The 21,425-nt window shown below is 42.3% G+C and overlaps 1 protein-coding gene across 2 annotated transcripts in view; it reads left to right on the forward strand.

Annotated features, from left to right (window-relative positions):
• The window catches only part of cpne9 (copine family member IX), a 78,630-nt gene that overhangs the window by 41,764 nt on the left and 15,441 nt on the right, over positions 1-21,425 (forward strand). For both annotated transcript variants that reach the window (XM_067445751.1, XM_067445752.1), the window contains 8 exons: positions 158-221; positions 2,672-2,775; positions 3,904-4,008; positions 12,317-12,358; positions 12,551-12,626; positions 13,224-13,277; positions 13,378-13,439; positions 18,936-18,982. In XM_067445751.1, the coding sequence (XP_067301852.1) occupies positions 158-221; positions 2,672-2,775; positions 3,904-4,008; positions 12,317-12,358; positions 12,551-12,626; positions 13,224-13,277; positions 13,378-13,439; positions 18,936-18,982 (554 nt within the window). The remainder of the gene's footprint in view (positions 1-157; positions 222-2,671; positions 2,776-3,903; positions 4,009-12,316; positions 12,359-12,550; positions 12,627-13,223; positions 13,278-13,377; positions 13,440-18,935; positions 18,983-21,425) is intronic.

Raw genomic sequence — 21,425 nt, forward strand, 5'->3', positions numbered from 1 at the left:
AAAATGGAGTCGCCTTATTTGTCCTGATTTTGAGTGGGCTCGCAGTGTGCTTATAACTGTGCCCGTCTTCATGAGGGTTTTACTTGAACTCTTGTCTTTAAAACGTTAAACCCACATTTTATTGAAAGTTTAAAAGCATTTATCTATCTTTTCTCAGGGGCATTCCAGGGAAGAAATGCGGGAACATTATCTTCACAGCTGAGGAACTCAGCAATTGCAGGGTCAGTACAAAGCACACACACACACACACACAAACACACACACACACAGAGAGAGAGAGAGAGAGAGAGAGAGAGAGAGAGAGAGAGAGAGAGAGAGAGAGAGAGAGAGAGACACACACACACACACACAATAGGAGGCTACTGTCTTTTATCAAGATGAATGCCTAAAGCATTGTATTTAAATATCAGAGGTGAATCTCTGAGAGACAGAAAAAGCTAAATAACATCTAGATTTTAGATGTTAATCCATTGTGGATGTCTCTAGTCACAGTAATCGACCATGTGTCATATTTCATTATGGGGCATATTTCATCTCAAAATCTAAAGAATAAAAATAACTTTAAAAAAAAACATTTTGTTTAAAGGAAAGGAAGCTTGTAGTACTATTAAGATTTGTTTTGCATTACAACATTTTTATTGTAATTAGCACTTTTCTTCCCTAATTCACATTACTGCTAATATAAAAAATAAAAATGAAAATATATTTTATTTGATATATTGTATTCATAAATGTTTTGCACTTTAATTCACTGTTTGTTGATTTAAAATGTATGGGTAGCTGACAAATAAGCAGTAAAAATGCCTTTTTTGTAAAACACTAGTTTTGCAGAAAAAATAAATTTGTTATGAAGTGTGAAGTCTGATGTTTGAGAGAATATAAGGGGTCACTAACTTTTATACTTTTATACTACAGAAATAATTATGTAAAATTATACATAATAAAATGATGCCTGATGTATTAATAACATTTGTTTGCTTTTCTTTTTAATTTATAAAAGTTGTAATTTATTAAACCATGTTTGAGACAGTCACACCATAGGACCATTTTGAGATTTGGCTCAAAAATGTAAAAAAAACTGGTCCATGTAAGACAAATACATTTTTAACCATTTACTGCATTTAAATTTAATTTTTATCTTGTGTGACAGTGAAAATGCCATGTCAACAAAACATTAGGATTATTATGATTTGTTTTGCATTAAAATTCTATATTTTTAATAATTATAAATATTTCGCTATTGAAAAATAAATAAATTAAATTAAATTGTATTTGATATATTAAAGTATTTATTTATTTTTTTATCATAGAAGTGTTTTCCTAAAAATATATCAAGGCTTCCACAAAAAAATATTAAGCAGCAATTCAATATTGATAATAATCAAAAATGTTTCTTGAGAAGCAAATCATCATATTAGAATGATTTCTGAAGGATCATGTGACACTAAAGACTGGAATATTGATGCTGAAAATTCAGCTTTGCCGTCACAGGATTAAATTACATTTAAACATTTATTTATTTTAAGTATAAAACAATTATGATAAAAAAATAAATAAAAAAAATCTGACTTTTGAACGTTAGTGTTGAGGGGGAAAATGTGCTTAATGCTTCTGAAAATAATGTCACAATGTGCAAAAAGACTAAACGAAAGAAGATTTCGGGGTGACCTGTGACCTGGATGTAATTTTGTGAGATTCCCCGCACACATTTAATCACGCACCCATAAAGACTTAAAACGATCGATGCAAGACTGCAAAATCATGCCAAGTGCAGCATTTGGCCCACTTTTTTGTCCCAATCATGTTAAAACCCGTTTTAAATCTCTTTCCAGTCCAGCCTTCAGCCAGTTCATAAAACCCAGATAAATATCATTTTAGATGGCAATATTATGTATATATATTCAATTTTGTCCCTCTGTGTCCTTGTAAATAGTATGTAGCTACAGGGAGTGTTTGGCAGAAAGCCGTGACAGTTCAACTCAAATACAGCTTCTTCCTCCCCAAGAGGGATGGGCCGCTTTAAAAGGCAGATGAGCTGTCCGTCCGTTGTGTCACCCAGACCGTAGTTCCTACACACACACACACACACACACACACACACACACACACACTCTCTCTCTCTCTCTCTCTCTCTCTCTATCTCTCTCTCTCTCTCTCTCTCTCTCTCTTTCTCTCTCTCTCTCTCTCTCTCTCTCTCTCTCTCTCTCTCTCTCTCTCTCTCTCTCTCTCTCTCTCTCTCTCTCTCTCTATCAAGATCCAATTAAATCTGTTGCATGTGTGACTTCCCTCCTGGTCTTGAGGGTCTCCCCAGAGATCTGGTATTCTGAAGAGAACAGCCACCAATAAATAGCTAAACACTGGAGACCTCTGCTCAACATTAATATGTATGAACCAATTGCTGTTCTCCTCTAACACGAGTGTGTCCTCTCTGTGGATGATTGCTTGTCCTAGTATTTTTCTTTTGTTGTGTCCTGAACTCCTGCTCCGGAGAGATTTTAACTAAGGCCAGCGATTAAAATGCATTGTTGGATATAATAGTGCTAGTATTAAAGACTCAGAGTCAGGAGTGCATGTGTTTTATTTGCTTGTTTGTGCACCTTGTTTGTTTTTGATAGCTCTAGGAATATTGTGTTCCCATCTATCCCAAAGTAATCAAAGTATTTTATAACAGGACATTGCAACCATGCAACTCTGTGCTAACAAATTGGACAAAAAGGATTTCTTCGGAAAGTCTGACCCCTTCCTGGTGTTTTACCGCAGCAATGAAGATGGCACGTGAGTATGGGTGCTTAAAGGAGTATTCATTGTTCTCAGCTATGAAGTGGTAGGCCATGTAAAATTACAAGGCGGGGTCAGCGCATGCTGAGGTGCACGATGCACAGAAGTCACAAACTTTCAATAGCTCAATAGCTACAGACCTCAAAGCTTTGTTTAGCTTAAGAACAGTGTGTAGAGAGCTGGAATGGGTTGGACTCTTGAGCAGTGGAGATGTGTTCTCTGGAGTGACCAATCACACTTCTCTGCTTGGCAATCTGAAGGACAAGTTTGGGTCTGATGGTTTCCAAGGGAACGGTACTTGTCAGACTTCATTGTGCCATGTGTAAAGTTTCAGGGGTTGGACTTGGCCCCTTAGTTCTAGTAAAATTAACTCTTAATGATTCAGCATACCAAGACATTGTGGATTATTTCATGCTCCCAACGTTGTGGGAAAAGTTTGGGGATGGCCCCTTCCTGTTCCAATATAATTGCACACCAGTGCACAATCAAGGTCCATAAAGAAATGTATAAGTGAGTTTAGTGTGGAGGAACTTGACTGGCCTGCACAGAGTCCTGCGCTCAACCCAACAGAACATTGTTGGGATGAATTAGAGCAGTGACTACGAGCCAGGCTTTCTCGTCCCAACATCAGTGTCTTACCTCACAAATGCGCTTCTAGAACAATGGTCATATATTCCCACAAACATTTGATAGCCAAAAAATATCAGTCAATCGGAACATATGTCAGATTTAATATAAAAGTGAAACAGAACTTATACATGCTTGTATCTTTTTAGGAAACTGTTCTGGAAGAAGGAACATGGTGAAAACAAGGATTTCATGCAAGGATTAGGACATGCTGTTAGCTTAATGTTCCCAGACTGAACATAAAAACCCATAAAACATAAAATAATCTCTAAGTGTTGGCTCAATTAAATCATAACTGAGGGTTATGGTTGGTTGTGTTGTGAAACCCAAGAGGCTCTTCATGACCACCATAAGCTGCTCTTGATGTTAACCACTTTTATTGATGCTTGCTGTAGTTGGTTGGTATTCATATTCAAACAGATTCCTTCAAAGAAAACCATACAGGTGTCATAACACGCCTTTAAATAAGATTTCCTTTTTGATTTTGCTCTTTTGTAGGTTCACTATCTGTCACAAAACGGAGGTGATAAAGAATACTTTGAACCCTGTGTGGCAGCCCTTCACCATCCCAGTGCGAGCTCTCTGTAATGGAGACTATGACAGGTGAGCCTCTTTAAAAGCTTTACTGCTGCAGGGCTACTTTAATAGGATACAAAATCAAAATTACTGTCTTAATGCATGTTCCTGGTCTTTCTGTAACTACTAATTGTTATATGTTGTTCCAAAGAAAATTCTGGTTATTAAATATTCATTTGTTTCACTAAATAGCCAAACCAAAATATATTCAGACACCTTCACCATTTTGTTACATTATCAGTTTTTTCGCTATAGTTTAGAAAATGGTAATAAAATGACAAGAACTCCAGAGTTAAATTGTCAGAACAAATTAATCTTGATAATGTTAGATAACTTTAATAGAAAGGTATGATAGAAACTGATTATGATCAACCAATCAGCTGTCAGCTGTTCAGTTTAAGTACACTATTAGATAATACCTATTTAGGTCAACCTATTTTGTTTAGTCTGTGGTGTAAAAGGTTGCATTAGCAATAAAATAAAATAAAAACATTTAAGCAAAACATAGTCAAAACAAAAAGTGTCAAATGAAAGTGTCTGAATAATTTTGATCCCAAATTGTTAATAACTTTGTTTTTGTGTATAAATGAAATAAATAAAATATGTCACAGTTTACTTTATTTTGCTATCCTCACTTATATAAATGAAATACAGTGTTCTGCACCTACTAGTAAACAAATATATATAAATATATATACAGTCTTGTTCAAAATAATAGCAGTACAATGTGACTAACCAGAATAATCAAGGTTTTTTGTATATTTTTTATTGCTATGTGGCAAACAAGTTACCAGTAGGTTCAGTAGATTCTCAGAAAACAAACAAGACCCAGCATTCATGATATGCACGCTCTTAAGGCTGTGCAATTAGTTGAAAGGGGTGTGTTCAAAAAAATAGCAGTGTCTACCTTTGACTGTACAAACTCAAAACTATTTTGTACAAACATTTTTTTTTTTCTGGGATTTAGCAATCCTGTGAATCACTAAACTAATATTTAGTTGTATGACCACAGTTTTTTTAAAACTGCTTGACATCTGTGTGGCATGGAGTCAACCAACTTGTGGCACCTCTCAGCTGTTATTCCACTCCATGATTCTTTAACAACATTCCACAATTCATTCACATTTCTTGGTTTTGCTTCAGAAACAGCATTTTTGATATCACCCCACAAGTTCTCAATTGGATTAAGGTCTGGAGATTGGGCTGGCCACTCCATAACATTAATTTTGTTGGTTTGGAACCAAGACTTTGCCCGTTTACTAGTGTGTTTTGGGTCATTGTCTTGTTGAAACAACCGTTTCAAGGGCATGTCCTCTTCAGCATAGGGCAACATGACCTCTTCAAGTATTTTAACATATGCAAACTGATCCATGATCCCTGGTATGCGATAAATAGGCCCAACACCATAGTAGGAGAAACATGCCCATATCATGATGCTTGCACCTCCATGCTTCACTGTCTTCACTGTGTACTGTGGCTTGAATTCAGAGTTTGGGGGTCGTCTCACAAACTGCCTGTGGCCCTTGGACCCAAAAAGAACAATTTTACTCTCATCAGTCCACAAAATGTTCCTCCATTTCTCTTTAGGCCAGTTGATGTGTTCTTTGGCAAATTGTAACCTCTTCTGCACATGCCTTTTTTTTTAACAGAGGGAGTTTGCGGGGGATTCTTGAAAATAGATTAGCTTCACACAGACGTCTTCTAACTGTCACAGTACTTACAGGTAACTCCAGACTGTCTTTGATCATCCTGGAGGTGATCATTGGCTGAGCCTTTGCCATTCTGGTTCCCTTTCAGGGGAACTCCCGTTGCATCGAAAGACGCTTATGGGAACGCTTGCGTGATGAAGTCATGAAGCACATGTGAAATCAGTCCAATAGTGTGAGGGCACGTCAGAGGCGGTGACGTCACCAGGAAGTATAAAGCCTGCCCAAAACACAACCGCGCCAGCTTCTGTTGTCTTCAGTAGCGCTTTGTGATCAGTGAAAAACAGTGTTTTGATAGTTAGTAAAGTAACTCTTTTTCAACACTATGGCGGAAAAGCAGCAGTTTAGAGTGTGTGTGCACCCTTGCCCTCGCTTCCTTTCGGGTGGGGACACACATAGTCTTTGCGTTGCTTGTTTGGGAGAGGAGCATGCACGGTCAGCGCTCGAGGGCGCTGGCTGTGGGCACTGCGAAGCGCTTCCTTTACGGACGCTCCGATCCCGCCTGGCGTTCTTTCGCGAGGACGTTTGGGCTCGCGTTCCCCGGGGCTCTGGTCCCGCTGCTGCCGAGGCACAGCGGCGATTACAGTCCTGGGGTTCGCAAGTGGATCTATCAGCGGGGATAGAGACGGGCTCAGCCTTATCTCTTCCCTCACCTGATAGATCCAGTGCCTTTTCTCTGGGGTTGGAAGCACGCACTGCGGTTACTTCCACCCCGAGGGAGGCACCTCTGATGCAGCTCTCCAGTTCTGAGGAGCTGGAGAGTGTTAGTGTCAGAGAAGTAGAGGATCCGCCTCCTCAATCACAGGCATTTGAAGAGCTAGTTGAGGTTGTGACTCGGGCTGTGGAGAGATTAAACATTGACTGGCCCGCAGACAGGCAGGACGTTCGTTCAAAAAGCAAGTTGGACGAACGGTTTTTGCCAACCCGGTCACAGCCTCAACGCCGGGGTCTACCATTTTTCCCTGATCTTCACACCGAGGTGTCAAGATCATGGGAAAAACCGGTTTCATATAGGGTGTATAGTGCACAAACATCACACTATTCCACTATAATGAATTATAAAGAGCACGGTTATGGGGAGATGCCTAAAATAGAAGATAATTTAGCAAGCTATTTATCCCCTGAGTCGGCATCTTCCCTAAAGGCCCCGGCATTACCCACTAAGCCAGTACGCACCACCTCTGCCTTAGTGGGTAAAGCTTATTCAGCGTCTGGTCAGGCAGCGGCATGTTTACACACGATGTCGCTGCTACAAGCCTACCAGGCTGAATTACTGAGCGATGTGGATGAGGGCGGGGGTATTGGGCCCGAAGTAGTGTGTGAGCTACGTCGGGCCACAGATTTGTCTCTCAGGGCCGCCAAGGAGACGGCCAAATCTATTGGTCGCTCTATGGCAGCCTTGGTGGCTACTGAGAGACACCTCTGGCTGAATTTGAGCTCTATTAAGGAGAAAGATAAGAATTTTCTGATGGACGCGCCCATGTCTCCTTCGGGCCTGTTTGGCAACACTGTAAACACGGTGGTCGACAGGTTCCAGGAGGCATCCAAACAAGCGGTAGCGTTCCAGAAACTCCTCCCCCGCCGCTCACATTTCACTGGGGCTGCTGAGCACAGAGAGCAGCCCCAAACATCAAAAGCTGGCTCTTCATACCGTGCCACACAAAAGCAGAGTGTGGCTTCTCGTGCTCCCCCTCAAAAAGATTGGGGACAGGGGAAGCGCAGTCTGCCGCAGCCTTCGAGGGGTAAGACGGATCTACGGACCGTCATTGCGTCCAAGAAGGCTGCTAAAAAGAAGTCCTGACGCCCGAGGGGTCAGGATTATGGGGGCGTTCTCCCCCGAAGGGAGGCAGAGTACACCTCATTATACGGTGCCTGTCTCCCTTCGGCGCCCTCCGGGGGCCGTTCTGCCAACCCTGCCACCTCTGGTGTTACAGGGCGCAGCAGTCTCCGACGAGCGTGCGTCCCAGGGTCCACCCCGAAAGGTAGTGGTCCTGGGGAACACGCCCCCTCCAAGGAGGGTCCTAGAGCAGCCAGTTCAGGTGTTCCCTGCCGGTTCGCCGTTACAGGGCGCCGTCCTGGCAGCTCAACAGAAACCAGAAGCCATTCTCGAGAGGATGGTACCTCTAAAAAAATTTTTGGCGGCGTGGAAGCTACTGCCAAATATTTCTCGTTGGGTCCTGCATACGATAGAGAAAGGGTATCAGATACAGTTCGGGTCTCGCCCGCCCAGGTTTTCGGGGGTCTTACCTACTTGGTGGGCCCCGAGCAGGTTCTGGTAATGGAGCTAGAAGTGGAAGCCCTGTTAGAGAAAGGGGCCATAGAATATGTACCTCACTCAGACAGGGAAGCCGGCGTTTACAGCCGGTACTTCATAGTTCCGAAGAAGGGTGGGGGTCTGCGTCCCATTTTGGATCTTCGGGTGCTGAACGAGGCGGTCATGCAACTGAAATTCAAGATGTTAACCCTGAGACAAATCGTGCCACAGATCAGATCCGAGGATTGGTTTGTCACGATAGATCTCAAGGACGCATATTTCCATATATCCATCCTTCAATATCACAGGAAGTACCTGAGGTTTGCTTTCGGGGGGAAAGCGTACCAATACAGGGTGCTTCCATTCGGTCTAGCACTTTCACCCCGCACTTTCACGAAATGCGTAGATGCAGCCCTGGTGCCTCTGCGTCTCCAGGGGATTCGCATTATGAATTACATCGACGATTGGTTGATTTTAGCGCATTCGTATCAGGTAGCGGTTCGGCATCGAGATGTCGTTCTCGCTCATATGAAGGAGCTGGGTTTGCGGCTGAACCACTAGAAGAGTGTGCTTTCTCCACTTCAGAGGACCACCTTTCTGGGAGTGGTGTGGGACTCGGTGCTGATGCAGGCACGCCTGTCACCAGCACGCATAGAATCCATACTGTCAGCAGTAAAGAAAGTAAAACTAGGCCAGTCACTTACTGTAAAACAATTTCAAAGAGTGTTGGGTCTCATGGCAGCAGCATCCAACGTGATACCTCTAGGACTGCTGTACATGAGACCCCTACAGTTGTGGCTCAGAACCAAGGGGTTTTCCCCGAGGGGCAACCCCTTTCGCATGATCAGGGTCACGCGGCGCTGCTTACGGGCCCTGTCTATGTGGAAAAAACCTTGGTTTCTGGCCCTAGGTCCGGTGTTAGGGGCTTCTGGTCGTCGCAGGATGCTAACGACAGATGCCTCTCTCACGGGGTGGGGAGCGGTCCTGGAGGGTCGCTCGACTCAAGGTCTGTGGGGGGACCGTCATCTCTCATGGCACATCAATCGCCTGGAGATGTTGGCGGTCTTTCTTGCCCTCAGGAATTTCCTCACAGACCTCAGGGGCCAGCACGTGCTAGTCCGCACGGACAACACGGCAGTGGTAGCCTATATAAATCACCAGGGGGGTCTGCGTTCACGTCCGCTATGCAAGCTGGCACGCCAGATCCTCCTATGGTCTCAGGGGAAGTTTCTCTCTATCAGAGCGGCTTATATTCCTGGGGTCCAGAATATAGGAGCGGACACACTGTCGAGACAGGGGTTGAGGCCCGGGGAATGGAGGCTCCACCCCGACGTGGTGGAGCAGATTTGGAGAGAGTTTGGCCAGGCCCAAGTGGATCTGTTTGCGTCTCGAGAGACGTCTCACTGTCCACTCTGGTTTTCCCTCACGCATCCAGCTCCGCTGGGGGTGGATGCCATGGTACAGGCGTGGCCGAGGCTGCGTCTGTATGCTTTTCCCCCGGTCGCTCTACTCCCGGAAGTTCTAGAGATAATTCGCAGGGACCAGGTGCGCCTTATTCTAGTAGCCCCGCGTTGGCCGGGCAGGGTTTGGTTCCCCAATATAGTGTCTCTCCTCGATGGGCATCCACTTCAGTTGCCAGTCAGGAGGGACCTCCTGTCCCAAGCAGGGGGATCAATATTTCATCCCCGTCCAGAATTATGGAACCTGTGGGCGTGGCCGCTGAAGGGGCCCAGCTCATGAGTTCGGGTCTCTCTACCAATGTGGTAGAGACCATTCTGCACTCTAGGGCTCCCTCCACGAGGAAGCTCTATGCCCTGAAGTGGACGGTGTTCACTTCCTGGTGTAGGAACCGTCACCAGGATCCAGTTCACTGTCCTCTGGGTACAGTGTTGGAGTTCCTGCAGGAACGGTTTGATGCAGGTCTTTCCCCCTCCACCTTAAAGGTGTACGTGGCGGCTATTGGTGCTTACCACACTCCTCTGGGTGGTATGTCGGTGGGTAAAGATCCACTGGTGTCTCGTTTCCTTCGTGGTACTCTTAGGCTGAGGCCTGTAGTTCGCACTAGGGTGCCGGCTTGGGACCTGGGAACGGTCCTCCAGGGCCTCTCCCAGGCTCCCTTTGAGCCTTTGGAGGAGGTTCAAGACAAGTTTGTTACGTTAAAGGCGTTATTCCTTCTCGCTATTTCTTCTCTTAAAAGGATAGGAGATCTTCAAGCTCTGTCAGTGGCACCCTCGTGCTTGGAATTTGCACCTGGCATGGTCAAGGCCTTCCTTCATCCTAGGCCAGGTTATGTTCCTAAGGTCCCTACTCATGTAGTTAGATCTATTGTACTGCAGGCCTTCTGCCCTCCACCTTTTCTCAATCCGGACCAGGAGAACAGTAATTTGCTTTGCCCAGTTAGGGCTTTAGATGCTTACGTCCACAGAGCTGCCTTGTGGCGTAAGACTGACCAACTGTTTGTGTGCTTTGGGCCCCCAAACAGGGGAGCACCGGCATCTAAGCAAAGAATGAGCAAGTGGGTGGTTGAGACTATCTCACTGGCTTATGAGTCGGTCGGACGGCCTTCCCCCTTGGCCGTCCGGTCTCACTCTACGAGGAGTATGGCGGCCTCTAAGGCTCTTATTTCAGGAGTGGCCCTTCAAGACGTTTGTGATGCGGCGGGCTGGTCCTCACCGCACACATTCGTTAGGTTTTACTCTCTGGACCTAGACTCTACTCCAGGGTCTGGGGTCTTGTCTCTCTAAGTGCTGTTTTCTGCACACTGGACAGGCACGTCTCGCTATGGTGGCGTTGGTATGACGTTCCCATAAGCGTCTTTCGATGCAACGGGAGTTCCCCTGAAAGGGAACGCCTCGGTTACGACTGTAACCTCGGTTCCCTGAAGGGGGAACGAGCGTTGCATCGTACTGCCATATCTCCTACATGCCTGTCAAAGCACTACTTCAGACTTCGAAGCTAGCGCGGTTGTGTTTTGGGCAGGCTTTATACTTCCTGGTGACGTCACCGCCTCTGACGTGCCCTCACACTATTGGACTGATTTCACATGTGCTTCATGACTTCATCACGCAAGCGTTCCCATAAGCGTCTTTCGATGCAACGCTCGTTCCCCCTTCAGGGAACCGAGGTTACAGTCGTAACCGAGGCGTTATTCTTCTATCCATTTTGATGGTTGTCTTCCGTTTTCTTCCACGTCTCTCTGGTTTTGCTCTCCATTTTAAGGCATTGGAGATCATTTTAGCTGAACAGCCTATCATTTTTTGCACCTCTTTATAGGTTTTCCCCTCTCTAATCAACTTTTTAATCAAAGTACGCTGTTCTTCTGAACAATGTCTTGAACGACCCATTTTCCTCAGCTTTCAAATGCATGTTCAACAAGTGTTGGCTTCATCCTTAAATAGGGGCCACCTGATTCACACCTGTTTCTTCACAAAATTGATGACCTCAGTGATTGAATGCCACACTGCTATTTTTTTGAACACACCCCTTTCAACTAATTCAACAAATTGCCCAATTGCACAGCCTTAAGAGCGTGCATATCATGAATGCTGGGTCTCATTTGTTTTCTGAGAATCTACTGAACCTACTGGTAACTTGTTTGCCACGTAGCAATAAAAAATATACTAAAAACCTTGATTATTCTGGTTAGTCACATTGTACTGCTATTATTTTGAACAAGACTGTATATATATATATATATATATATATATATATATATATATATATATATATATATATATATATATATATATATATATATATATATATATATATATATGGTGTCTGAATAATTTTTGGTTTGACTGTATGCAAGCATTAATAGATAAATGTAATTAATCTCACAATGTTTTTACTAGTCATTCAGTTAATTTTTCCATATTGGATATATGCAGTAACCATGTTAAATATTAAGTTAGTGTTGGTGGATAATTTTGACAACCCTAATACAGTCAATATATTAAATAAGTAAATGCTTTAGTAAAGATCAGTTTTGATTTGATTTGATTTTTTATTGATTTTATTATGCATTATGTTATTGAGTGCATTCTGAGAGCCAGTACCTTTACTTTTATGATTTTTTGAGAAGATTAGATTTTTTTGTTGCACGTTTAAAGCATCCCTGAGGCTTGTGTACTGAGCTCTGAGGTGTTGAAACGAAACACTGCTGGTGCCGAGAGCTGTGGAAACGGGCAGCTGTATCTGTGACAGTGGGAATAATCCCAACAGTCAGCGGCCGGTGCTGGTGTTATTTTGGACTGGCTCTGTGGACTCACCAGGCTGCCGTTATACTCTGACCTTTTGAGAAAATTCAGGCTGTCTGCACTTAATTTTAGATATTGGCTTGCTGTGAGGTTTGATTTGTTCGTAATCTCTCCAGAACAGTGAAGGTTGATGTTTACGACTGGGACAGAGATGGAAGGTATGTCATTCTTCGTGGCTTGTGTTCCCCTTGTGGTTTGTAAATATTCTGTTTATGAACACATAAATTATCCTGTATAACAAGAATAACTCGAGTCAAATTTTCATTAGCCAAAATAATTTCTTCTCAGCATGCTCATGCAATGTTCATTAAATATTCCTCAGGCAAGTAAACGCTTTCATTTTTCTCTAGTCATGACTTCATCGGCGAGTTTACAACCAGCTATAGAGAGCTGTCTCGTGGACAGAGCCAGTTCAATGTTTATGAGGTAAAAAACAGTTTTTTGTGCTGGACAAATTCATTTTGATTAATATGACTGATTGATTTCTGAGCTCTGAAAAACACACCACTTTAGCTCTTTTATAGTTGTTTTGACTTGTTTAAGAAACATAAATAGGGTAAAAAATTAGGCTTGCGACTTTGGAAAAGTGAAAAAGAATGTAGAAATATTATATGAATTTTGTGTGTGTGTATATATTATGCATTTACATGTTTGCGCTGAAAATGTGGGACAGCTAAGTATTGAGTTTTAATAACATAAAAATTTCAATAAATATAATTTCAATTTATAATCAAAATGCTGTAATTGTTGTAGGATTTTCATTGTTATATAAAACTAAGAAGATGAAGGATACATACATTTAATGTTTAAAACAACCTACTTTTCATGTCAGGATAATCTTTTGTTAGATAATATTTTTTATCTAACATATCTAATGCCTCTTAAAAAGTAATGGGAGAGCAACGTGGGCCGTATTCATAAATGTGCCAAAAATGAATCATAAGAAAAACATATGCGGACACTTCAGTAATATGTCATATTCCTTTCAGCAATGCTTGATGGGCATCTTTTTGTTTCTTTCAGGTTCTGAATCCTAAGAAGAAAGGAAGGAAAAAGAAATACGTCAACTCCGGCACGGTACGTGTGGATGAATTACCTGTCAAGCGCTCTTCTCTTCTGATTTATTTTCATAATGACTTCCATTATCTCTCCTCTCTCTCTCTTTCACTCTCTCTAGGTAACACTTTTGTCCTTCAAAGTGGAATCGGAGTACACGTTTGTGGACTTCATTCGGGGCGGGTGAGTGCCCCTTAAAAATTCCCTGGATAAATTAGGCTGGAGAAATCCACAGATTTACTGGTTAGAGGGTAGCTGGATCAGGCATGCGTGTAAACCATTTGTGGAATTATAGTTAGTCAATCTGAATATCTTGCCTTCAAGACAATACCAATAAACCAGAGTGGATCTTATTGTCATTGAGCTTTAAGGACAGTTCACTTACCATTCTTTTTTTTTCAGGCATTACCAGCATGTGTGTTGAATACTGATACAAATATTAATCAAATGCACTGTAGGAATATCAGTTTTTTTGTGTGTGTGCCCACTGCCCAGTAACCCAGTAATAGTCAAATAGTTTGACAGATCATATAAAAATTAGGCCTTTTAATTTCACAAGTTCATTTAATGTGATTATTTAAAATAAAATGCAAGAAATGTACACAATGCTCCATTACTGGAGCCATTAAAGCTTGCAGTAAAACCTTCATGTTTTATAAAGGAAATCTGCATCACCAATCCATGCATTCTGAGAGCCCATTTTTAATCTGTTGACAGCCCTGATTAAAATGTAAAAATATTTTTGCTAAAGAAAACATCACAAACTCATTTCCAAACAACTGAAATCAAGGCGATGATTCAGTATATCAGTATGTCATACCATATGCTTGCCTTTTAATTACAACTAAACCTTTAATTATGCCTTGACTTGATATAAAAAAAACATATGTTTGTGAATAAAAACAAAACAAGAATATTTATTTATTCACTCATTCATTCATTCATTCATTCATTCATTCATTCATTCATTCATTCATTCATTCATTCATTTATTCATTTATTTATTTATTTATTATGTAACATGGTATATGGTAACATGGTACAATAATTATTATGTAGCCAGGTTAGAAGCATTTTGATAGCTCTCTCGGAACGTTGCATCATAGAAATTTAAGTAGTTTGTGTTCTCTCAAAGTTTCAACATAGTCTACTAGCAATTTAAATATGCATTTATAGATTTTTTGTGTCTGTTATGAATATATATATATATATATATATATATATATATATATATATATATATATATATATATATATATAAAGTAACATCCAAAGGCTAAAATATGTCCACAAAACATCTAATAAAATTAAAACCTGGAAATGTATAAATAATTAATATTTTATACATTTTTAAACAAATGATTGGAAATGTAAAGGACATATTTGGATTATAATATATGGATTCTGGACTATTTCTAGGTTACTAATGAAATGTGTGACATTGAGCATGTGAACTCCTTTGTACTAAAGGTCAGACATCTTGCTTCCTTTGAAGCATGGATAATATGGGTCAGATATTTCAGCAAAAGTGCTGCTGTTATTAAAACAAAAGGGGGACAAACCAAATACTACGATATTTGTAATTAAATTTTTGCTTGTATGCTTATATAACCGGTCCAGTTCTACCATTTAGGGGTGCGTTTTCTGTACAATTTAACTCGCTGCTTAACTACTATATTATGATGCATCAGCTAGTCATGACTGTTTCCCAAAACCACATTGTCGCAAATTTGTCGTTCAACCACATTGGTTAAAAATGTCACGCAAGTGGTGGAGTAATAACTTCTTTTAATGAATTTGTTTGAGACTGACAACTCTCTTGACAAACTTAAAGACGTAAATGATTACATTTGTATCAGTGGTGCAGTGGTGTTTTAAAATGAGGAGGCAAAGTCCTCACAATTTTTTATACATATTAACTGTAATTTATCTTCAAATGAAGGATAGCACATGGGGAAAGCAAGGATCCTAGAGCTGCCTGCAGGGAGCGGTTGGGAGACAGGGGCGTAGCTAGCAATTTTGGGCCCTATGAAAGAATATGAGCTTGGGCCCCCTATCATACCAAACACACAGGCCAACCTTTTATTATATTTACACTACTCAAAAGTCTCTTCTGCTCACCAAGGCTGCGTTTATGTTATTAAAATACAAAAAAGCTGTAATATTGTGAAATATTATTCAAATGTAAAATAACTGTTCTCTATGTGAATATATAGTAAAGTTTAATTTATTCCTGTGATCAAAGCTGAATTTATCATCATTACTCCAGTCTTTAATGTCACATGATCCTTCACTAATCATTCTCTTATGATGATTTGCTGCTCAAGAAGCATTAATGATTATTATCAATGTTTAATAAACCATAATGTATGATGATGTACTCACCTTAGTTAATGTTTTAATTAAGGCGTTGTTCATCCATGAAGTCATGAATGAAAGACTTTGAATTCCTGCTAGTTCCTGATGATTCATGAGAAATAAATGCATGTAGTAATGCATAAGTCATACATTAATTAATGCATGAATTCATGATAATTCATGTACCCTTACCGTAAAGTGTTACCGAATTATTTAAATTTTATTATTCAAGAATGCAATGAAAACAAAAATACAGTGAGTTTTTCCTCAATGAGACCTTTATTACAAGATGATTACGTCATGTTAAACATAAATATATATAGCCTACTGATACAGCAAAGACATTGATGGCAAAATATGCTACAGAATATTTTGTTTTGTAACAGTTGCAATATTTCAAAATCGCCAATTATGTTTATTTTTTATAAATTACCATTAGGCCTATATCTGCATTTATGTTAACCTAGAGACTTTCAAACATAAAAAATTAATTTTTTAATGTGTTCATGTCAAGATGACAAAGAAACATGTTATTCTATTTTCCTATTATTCATCCTATTCTATTTTGCGTGGAAACGCTTCCAGCACGCTTGCGTGTTGCGTGAAAAATGGGCGTCGGTTCTATTTCTAACATGCACACGTTTGCACGTTGCACGTCATGCAGGCAGTGTGCAAGCTTTAACCTGTTAACAAATGGAGCTTAAGAGGTAGATCATTTCGTGGCCGTGTTGTACTTATTCACGGCAGCACAATATTTGCAGTGAACTATTTCGTTTTTTAAATCAAAATGGTCCCACGCTAGCCTGAGAAGCCAGACCCAAATCAAGATGTTTGGTCTGGAAACTCACCATTGACAGCTCAATCCGAGGGGCGGGATAAACGGTTGTCTTTCAAACTCCCTCTGCACGCGATATGATAGTGCTACACCAACCAGAGCAACGAAGGTGAAACAGAGCTCGTTGATAGATTAAACATTCGCCGTATCCGGTCAGCAAAACTCCGAACACATCTTCCCTTTTAAAGAATGACTTCAGTGCCGTTCTTTGTTCTTTTCTCAGAGAAAAGCTCAACTCCAAGTCTTCCAGAGTCGCGGTCAAAGCTGATTCGAAAGACCGCCGTTCGCCAGTTTCTGTGTTTACTAGAAGCACGCAAACGCAACTCTGCTGTCGTCATTATGGCCCTGCCCACCGACTCTATACACGATGTGATTGGCCCGGGCAAGAATTAGGGGAATACAGCTCAGAAGGGTATTTAGAGTTCCTAGACGACAGTCGCAGGCAGATTATATTTGCTGCCGCTAGGGTGCGTCTAGATTTCTAGGCTAGTCCCACGCCACACCTCGCCGTGACCTCTTCATGAGTATTCTTTTGAAATCAAAACGGAAGATCACCGATAACTGAGTATGGTGTCAAATATTGCACCTTGATGGTAAAATGTTTAATTGCTACCACACAGTGAAATTCATTAAATTGCTTCAAGACTCACACTACACAATGCAACCTGCATTAGATAAAAACAAAAGCATTAGATTAATCGATAACAAATTAACAGGATGAAATTCTTAACTTTTAATTATCGATCGTCGATTAATCATACCCATTCCTATTTACACTAGGGACGCCCCTAATAGTCGAAGATTTGATGCATCGATATTCGGAGCCGGATTCGACCACCAATTTCTCAGTTGAATCTTCACGGGTGTTATGAAACCAGGATCATACCATTTGGTTAATATGGGGCCGCTCAATATTTTAAAGACGTGGCCCGGTGCTGTGCTTCGCGTCCGGTGTGCGACCTCTTTAAGGGGGTCATGTCTTTAAAATTCGAACTCTGTTTTCAATGAGTGTACGCACAACGGCGGCGGCATTCGGTGCCTGTCCGCGGCGACTCAGGAAGGTGTTTAAAATTCTGCCGTGCCACAGCACCATTTCAAGGTTTTATATTAAATGTATATTATATTTCCCTCAAATATTCAATGTACATACAATGCATTGTACATACAATGTACAATGATTTCACCCTGTGCTACAAGATACACCCATCGTGCAGCTCTTGAGGTTCTGTCAGAAGTCGATTTAAAATTGAACATGTGCGTATATTATGTGCGCGTCCGTTGTGCAACCCCCTTTAGGCACAATCGGCTTAAGAACGTGCATGTAAATGCACTCAAAGTGTTCTTTTCCTCTCTAGGCAGGTATTTTTTTAGGTTTATTTATCCAAATTTACACCCTTGCTTTATTTAGTGCATGTGAACATGAATATGCAAATTAGCCCCGCCTCCACTCACTCACACCAGCTCCGAGGCCCACTTGCTCAACTTTACTGTAGTAAATGCTGCACAAAGATATAGCTCTTTACCACTTTGGACACCAACTGGTGATTAATATGATTAGCCTTTTGCTTGTTTACGTTATCACACAGCTAATAATTTATTGCTAATGTTACACAAACCATGTTCCTGTTTTCCATATCACACGTTGACGTGATTGGATACAAGGTAGTCTGTGATGTCAGACACACTGGTGATTACAAATTATTGAAATCTTTGGTTCACTGGACTGGAAAATACAGGAAAAGAAAATACTCATCAATGGTGTTGATATGAATTTGCACATGGTTTGTCTGAAAGCATATTAAAAACAACACATAGATATATAAACAACATCAAAAACTAGATGTTTACCCCAGAGAGTCTTTAAGTCCACGTCGTGCAAACAAGAAACTATTAGCGGTTGTACCAACCACGCAACTTTGCAAATGTTTATTTGAAATATTGTTTTGGGAAACACTGACTCGTTGAACTATCCTGATAACGATTGGACTTAACAATGATTTAACAATGCTTTTGGGTAGCACACCCCTGAGCGGGATTCGAAACGGCATTTCCGTGCATGGGAGGCAGGCGCACTAACAAGGACCCTAAAGACCACAGTCTCTAGCCTTAGCGTCAGTTTTCACTGAGCCTCTTGAGGCCAGGAGACTGAGCATCATTACTCCAGCTTTCACTGACACAGTCCTTCAGAAATTATTCTAATATGCTCATTTGCTGCTCAAGAAACATTTGGTATTATAGTCAATGTCTGGATTCTTTGATGAATTTTTTTTGTGTGTGTGTGTGGAAACATTAGAAATGTCTTTACTGTCACTTTTGATCAATTTAATCAATTCTTGCCGAATAAAAGTATTAATTTCCTGCTGACCCTAAACCTTTGAACTGTAGTGTATTACACCATGGACATGTAAATTAGCAAATCAAGTACCCATGTGATTATATACTGCATTGGTTACAACTTTTGACTGTGACTCTTCAATGTTGAAACAGAACACAGCTGAACTTCACTGTAGCAATAGACTTCACCGCGTCTAATGGTAAGACCATCTTCATTGACTGAAAGCCAACTATGTTTATGTGGCATGTAGTGGTCGCATGTCCGTTTTAAATTGGTTTAAAACGGACATCGATGTCTTTGCACTTGTGTGTTCCCTTTCGAGAGAGGTTCCTCGTATTACGTATGGGAAAAACTCCTTTTCTCGAGAATGTGAAGCAAAACTTTTAATAAAGGTATCTATGTAAAGCGCAGTGAGCTGCACGGCCATAGTCCAGCGCGAGGAGCGCTCTGATTGGCCGGGCTGCGGCAACTGCAGGAACCTATGGTGAGGCGGCTGAGAGGAACGAACCAATGGGGGGCGTTCCAGAAGCCCGCCGAAAAAGGTGCTTATATTTGCATACAGGAGGCTATATAAGACCCTAATTCGCCATAGGTGTCAGATTTTATCTCCTTCAGCGATACCTTCGCTGGTCTCCGGAAGAAGCACCGCCGTTGAAAAGGCACCAGCGGAACCTGCAGCTGAGGACGACGGACTCCCTCTCCGCCTTCTCTGCCGTTCCAGCTACGCCATCCGGCGTTATATATCCTTTAAACTGTGTCTATGTTGAGTGTTATATGTGTTTGTGTGTGTGTTGCCGCTGCAACGCCACTTCTAGAGCTTACAGGCTTGTTCTACTCGAGGACTCTCTCGTTCCGCCGCGTCGTTAAGCGCCGCGGAAAGACGGAGCTCTTCTCACTCTCCCTCTGCTCTCGTCCCGTCGCGCTGAATAGCGCCGCGGAAAGAGAGAATGTTAGAGGACATGAGCACACTCAAGCCGAAGCTCTCTTCACTCTGCCGCCGCCGTGGCTCTTCTTCCGCCGCTGCCGCAGAGTTGTCCTCACTCTTCTCTCATTCCGTCGCGCTACAGCCGCGGACAGAGAATACTAGAGTGAATAGGCGAACTCGAGCCGAAGCTCTCGTCACTGTACCGTCGCGCTGAGGAGGCGCCGCGGACAGACGGAGTTTTTCCTCAGTCTTCCTCTTCTCTAGTTCAGTCGCGATATCGCCGCGGACAGAGAATACTAGAGTGAATAAACAAACTCGAGCCGAAGCTCTCGCCGTGCTAGAAGCGCCGCGGACAGAGTTTTACCTCACGCTTCCAATTCTCTCGTCCTGTCGCTCTATCGCCGCGGACAGAGAATACTAGAGTGAATAAACAAACTCGAGCCGAAGCTCTCGCCGTGCTAGAAGCGCCGCGGACAGAGTTTTACCTCACGCTTCCAATTCTCTCGTCCTGTCGCTCTATCGCCGCGGACAGAGAATACTAGAGTGAATAAACAAACTCGAGCCGAAGCTCTCGCCGTGCTAGAAGCGCCGCGGACAGAGTTTTACCTCACGCTTCCAATTCTCTCGTCCTGTCGCTCTATCGCCGCGGACAGAGAATACTAGAGTGAATAAACAAACTCGAGCCGAAGCTCTCGCCGTGCTAGAAGCGCCGCGGACAGAGTTTTACCTCACGCTTCCAATTCTCTCGTCCTGTCGCTCTATCGCCGCGGACAGAGAATACTAGAGTGAATAAACAAACTCGAGCCGAAGCTCTCGCCGTGCTAGAAGCGCCGCGGACAGAGTTTTACCTCACGCTTCCAATTCTCTCGTCCTGTCGCTCTATCGCCGCGGACAGAGAATACTAGAGTGAATAAACAAACTCGAGCCGAAGCTCTCGCCGTGCTAGAAGCGCCGCGGACAGAGTTTTACCTCACGCTTCCAATTCTCTCGTCCTGTCGCTCTATCGCCGCGGACAGAGAATACTAGAGTGAATAAACAAACTCGAGCCGAAGCTCTCGCCGTGCTCATTCTACCGCCGCCGTGCTGAAGCGCTGCGGACAGAGAATACTAGAGTAAGTTAGACGAGCGAGCTCGGGCTGTTGGGTATGTCAAGAACAATGTCGCTGCAGCGCGCGCTCACTGCCAAGGAAGTTGTAATGGCTGCCTTGTCATGATAGCGCGCGCCCCTTCCACAGCGCGTTGCTGACTAGAGCGCGGCTTACGTCATAGCACGCGCTCACTGTCAGAGCATAAGGGCGTCGGAAAATGGCTGCCAAGCTAAGCCCTTTTTTCACTCTATCACTTCCAGTCCCCTTTATTCAGGCGGCTGGAAAGGTTTTTACACTGTAGACAAAGTGTCCACTACACAGTGTGCACCCCTACATAAGCACTGTTAATTCAGCCTCACAAAATCACAAATAAATCCCGCCGCGGCCGGATTACACCATATAAAGTCAACTAGCCTTATTGCAGTCAACTAGCCTGTGGTCAAACACGCTTGTCTGCATGCGCGCTTTCAGTCTAGACTAGAGCATAACGGCATTGTGGAATGGCTCACATACCACCCGCACTTCCTTACATTCTCCCAGTTCCCTTAAGTTAAGTGACTGGAGATGAAATATTGCAGTCAACTAGCCTGTGTTAAACACGCTCGTCTGCACACTATGCTGTGTGCGTT

Source organism: Pseudorasbora parva, chromosome 6, assembly GCF_024679245.1.
Source record: "Pseudorasbora parva isolate DD20220531a chromosome 6, ASM2467924v1, whole genome shotgun sequence".
Lineage (NCBI taxonomy): Eukaryota > Metazoa > Chordata > Actinopteri > Cypriniformes > Gobionidae > Pseudorasbora > Pseudorasbora parva.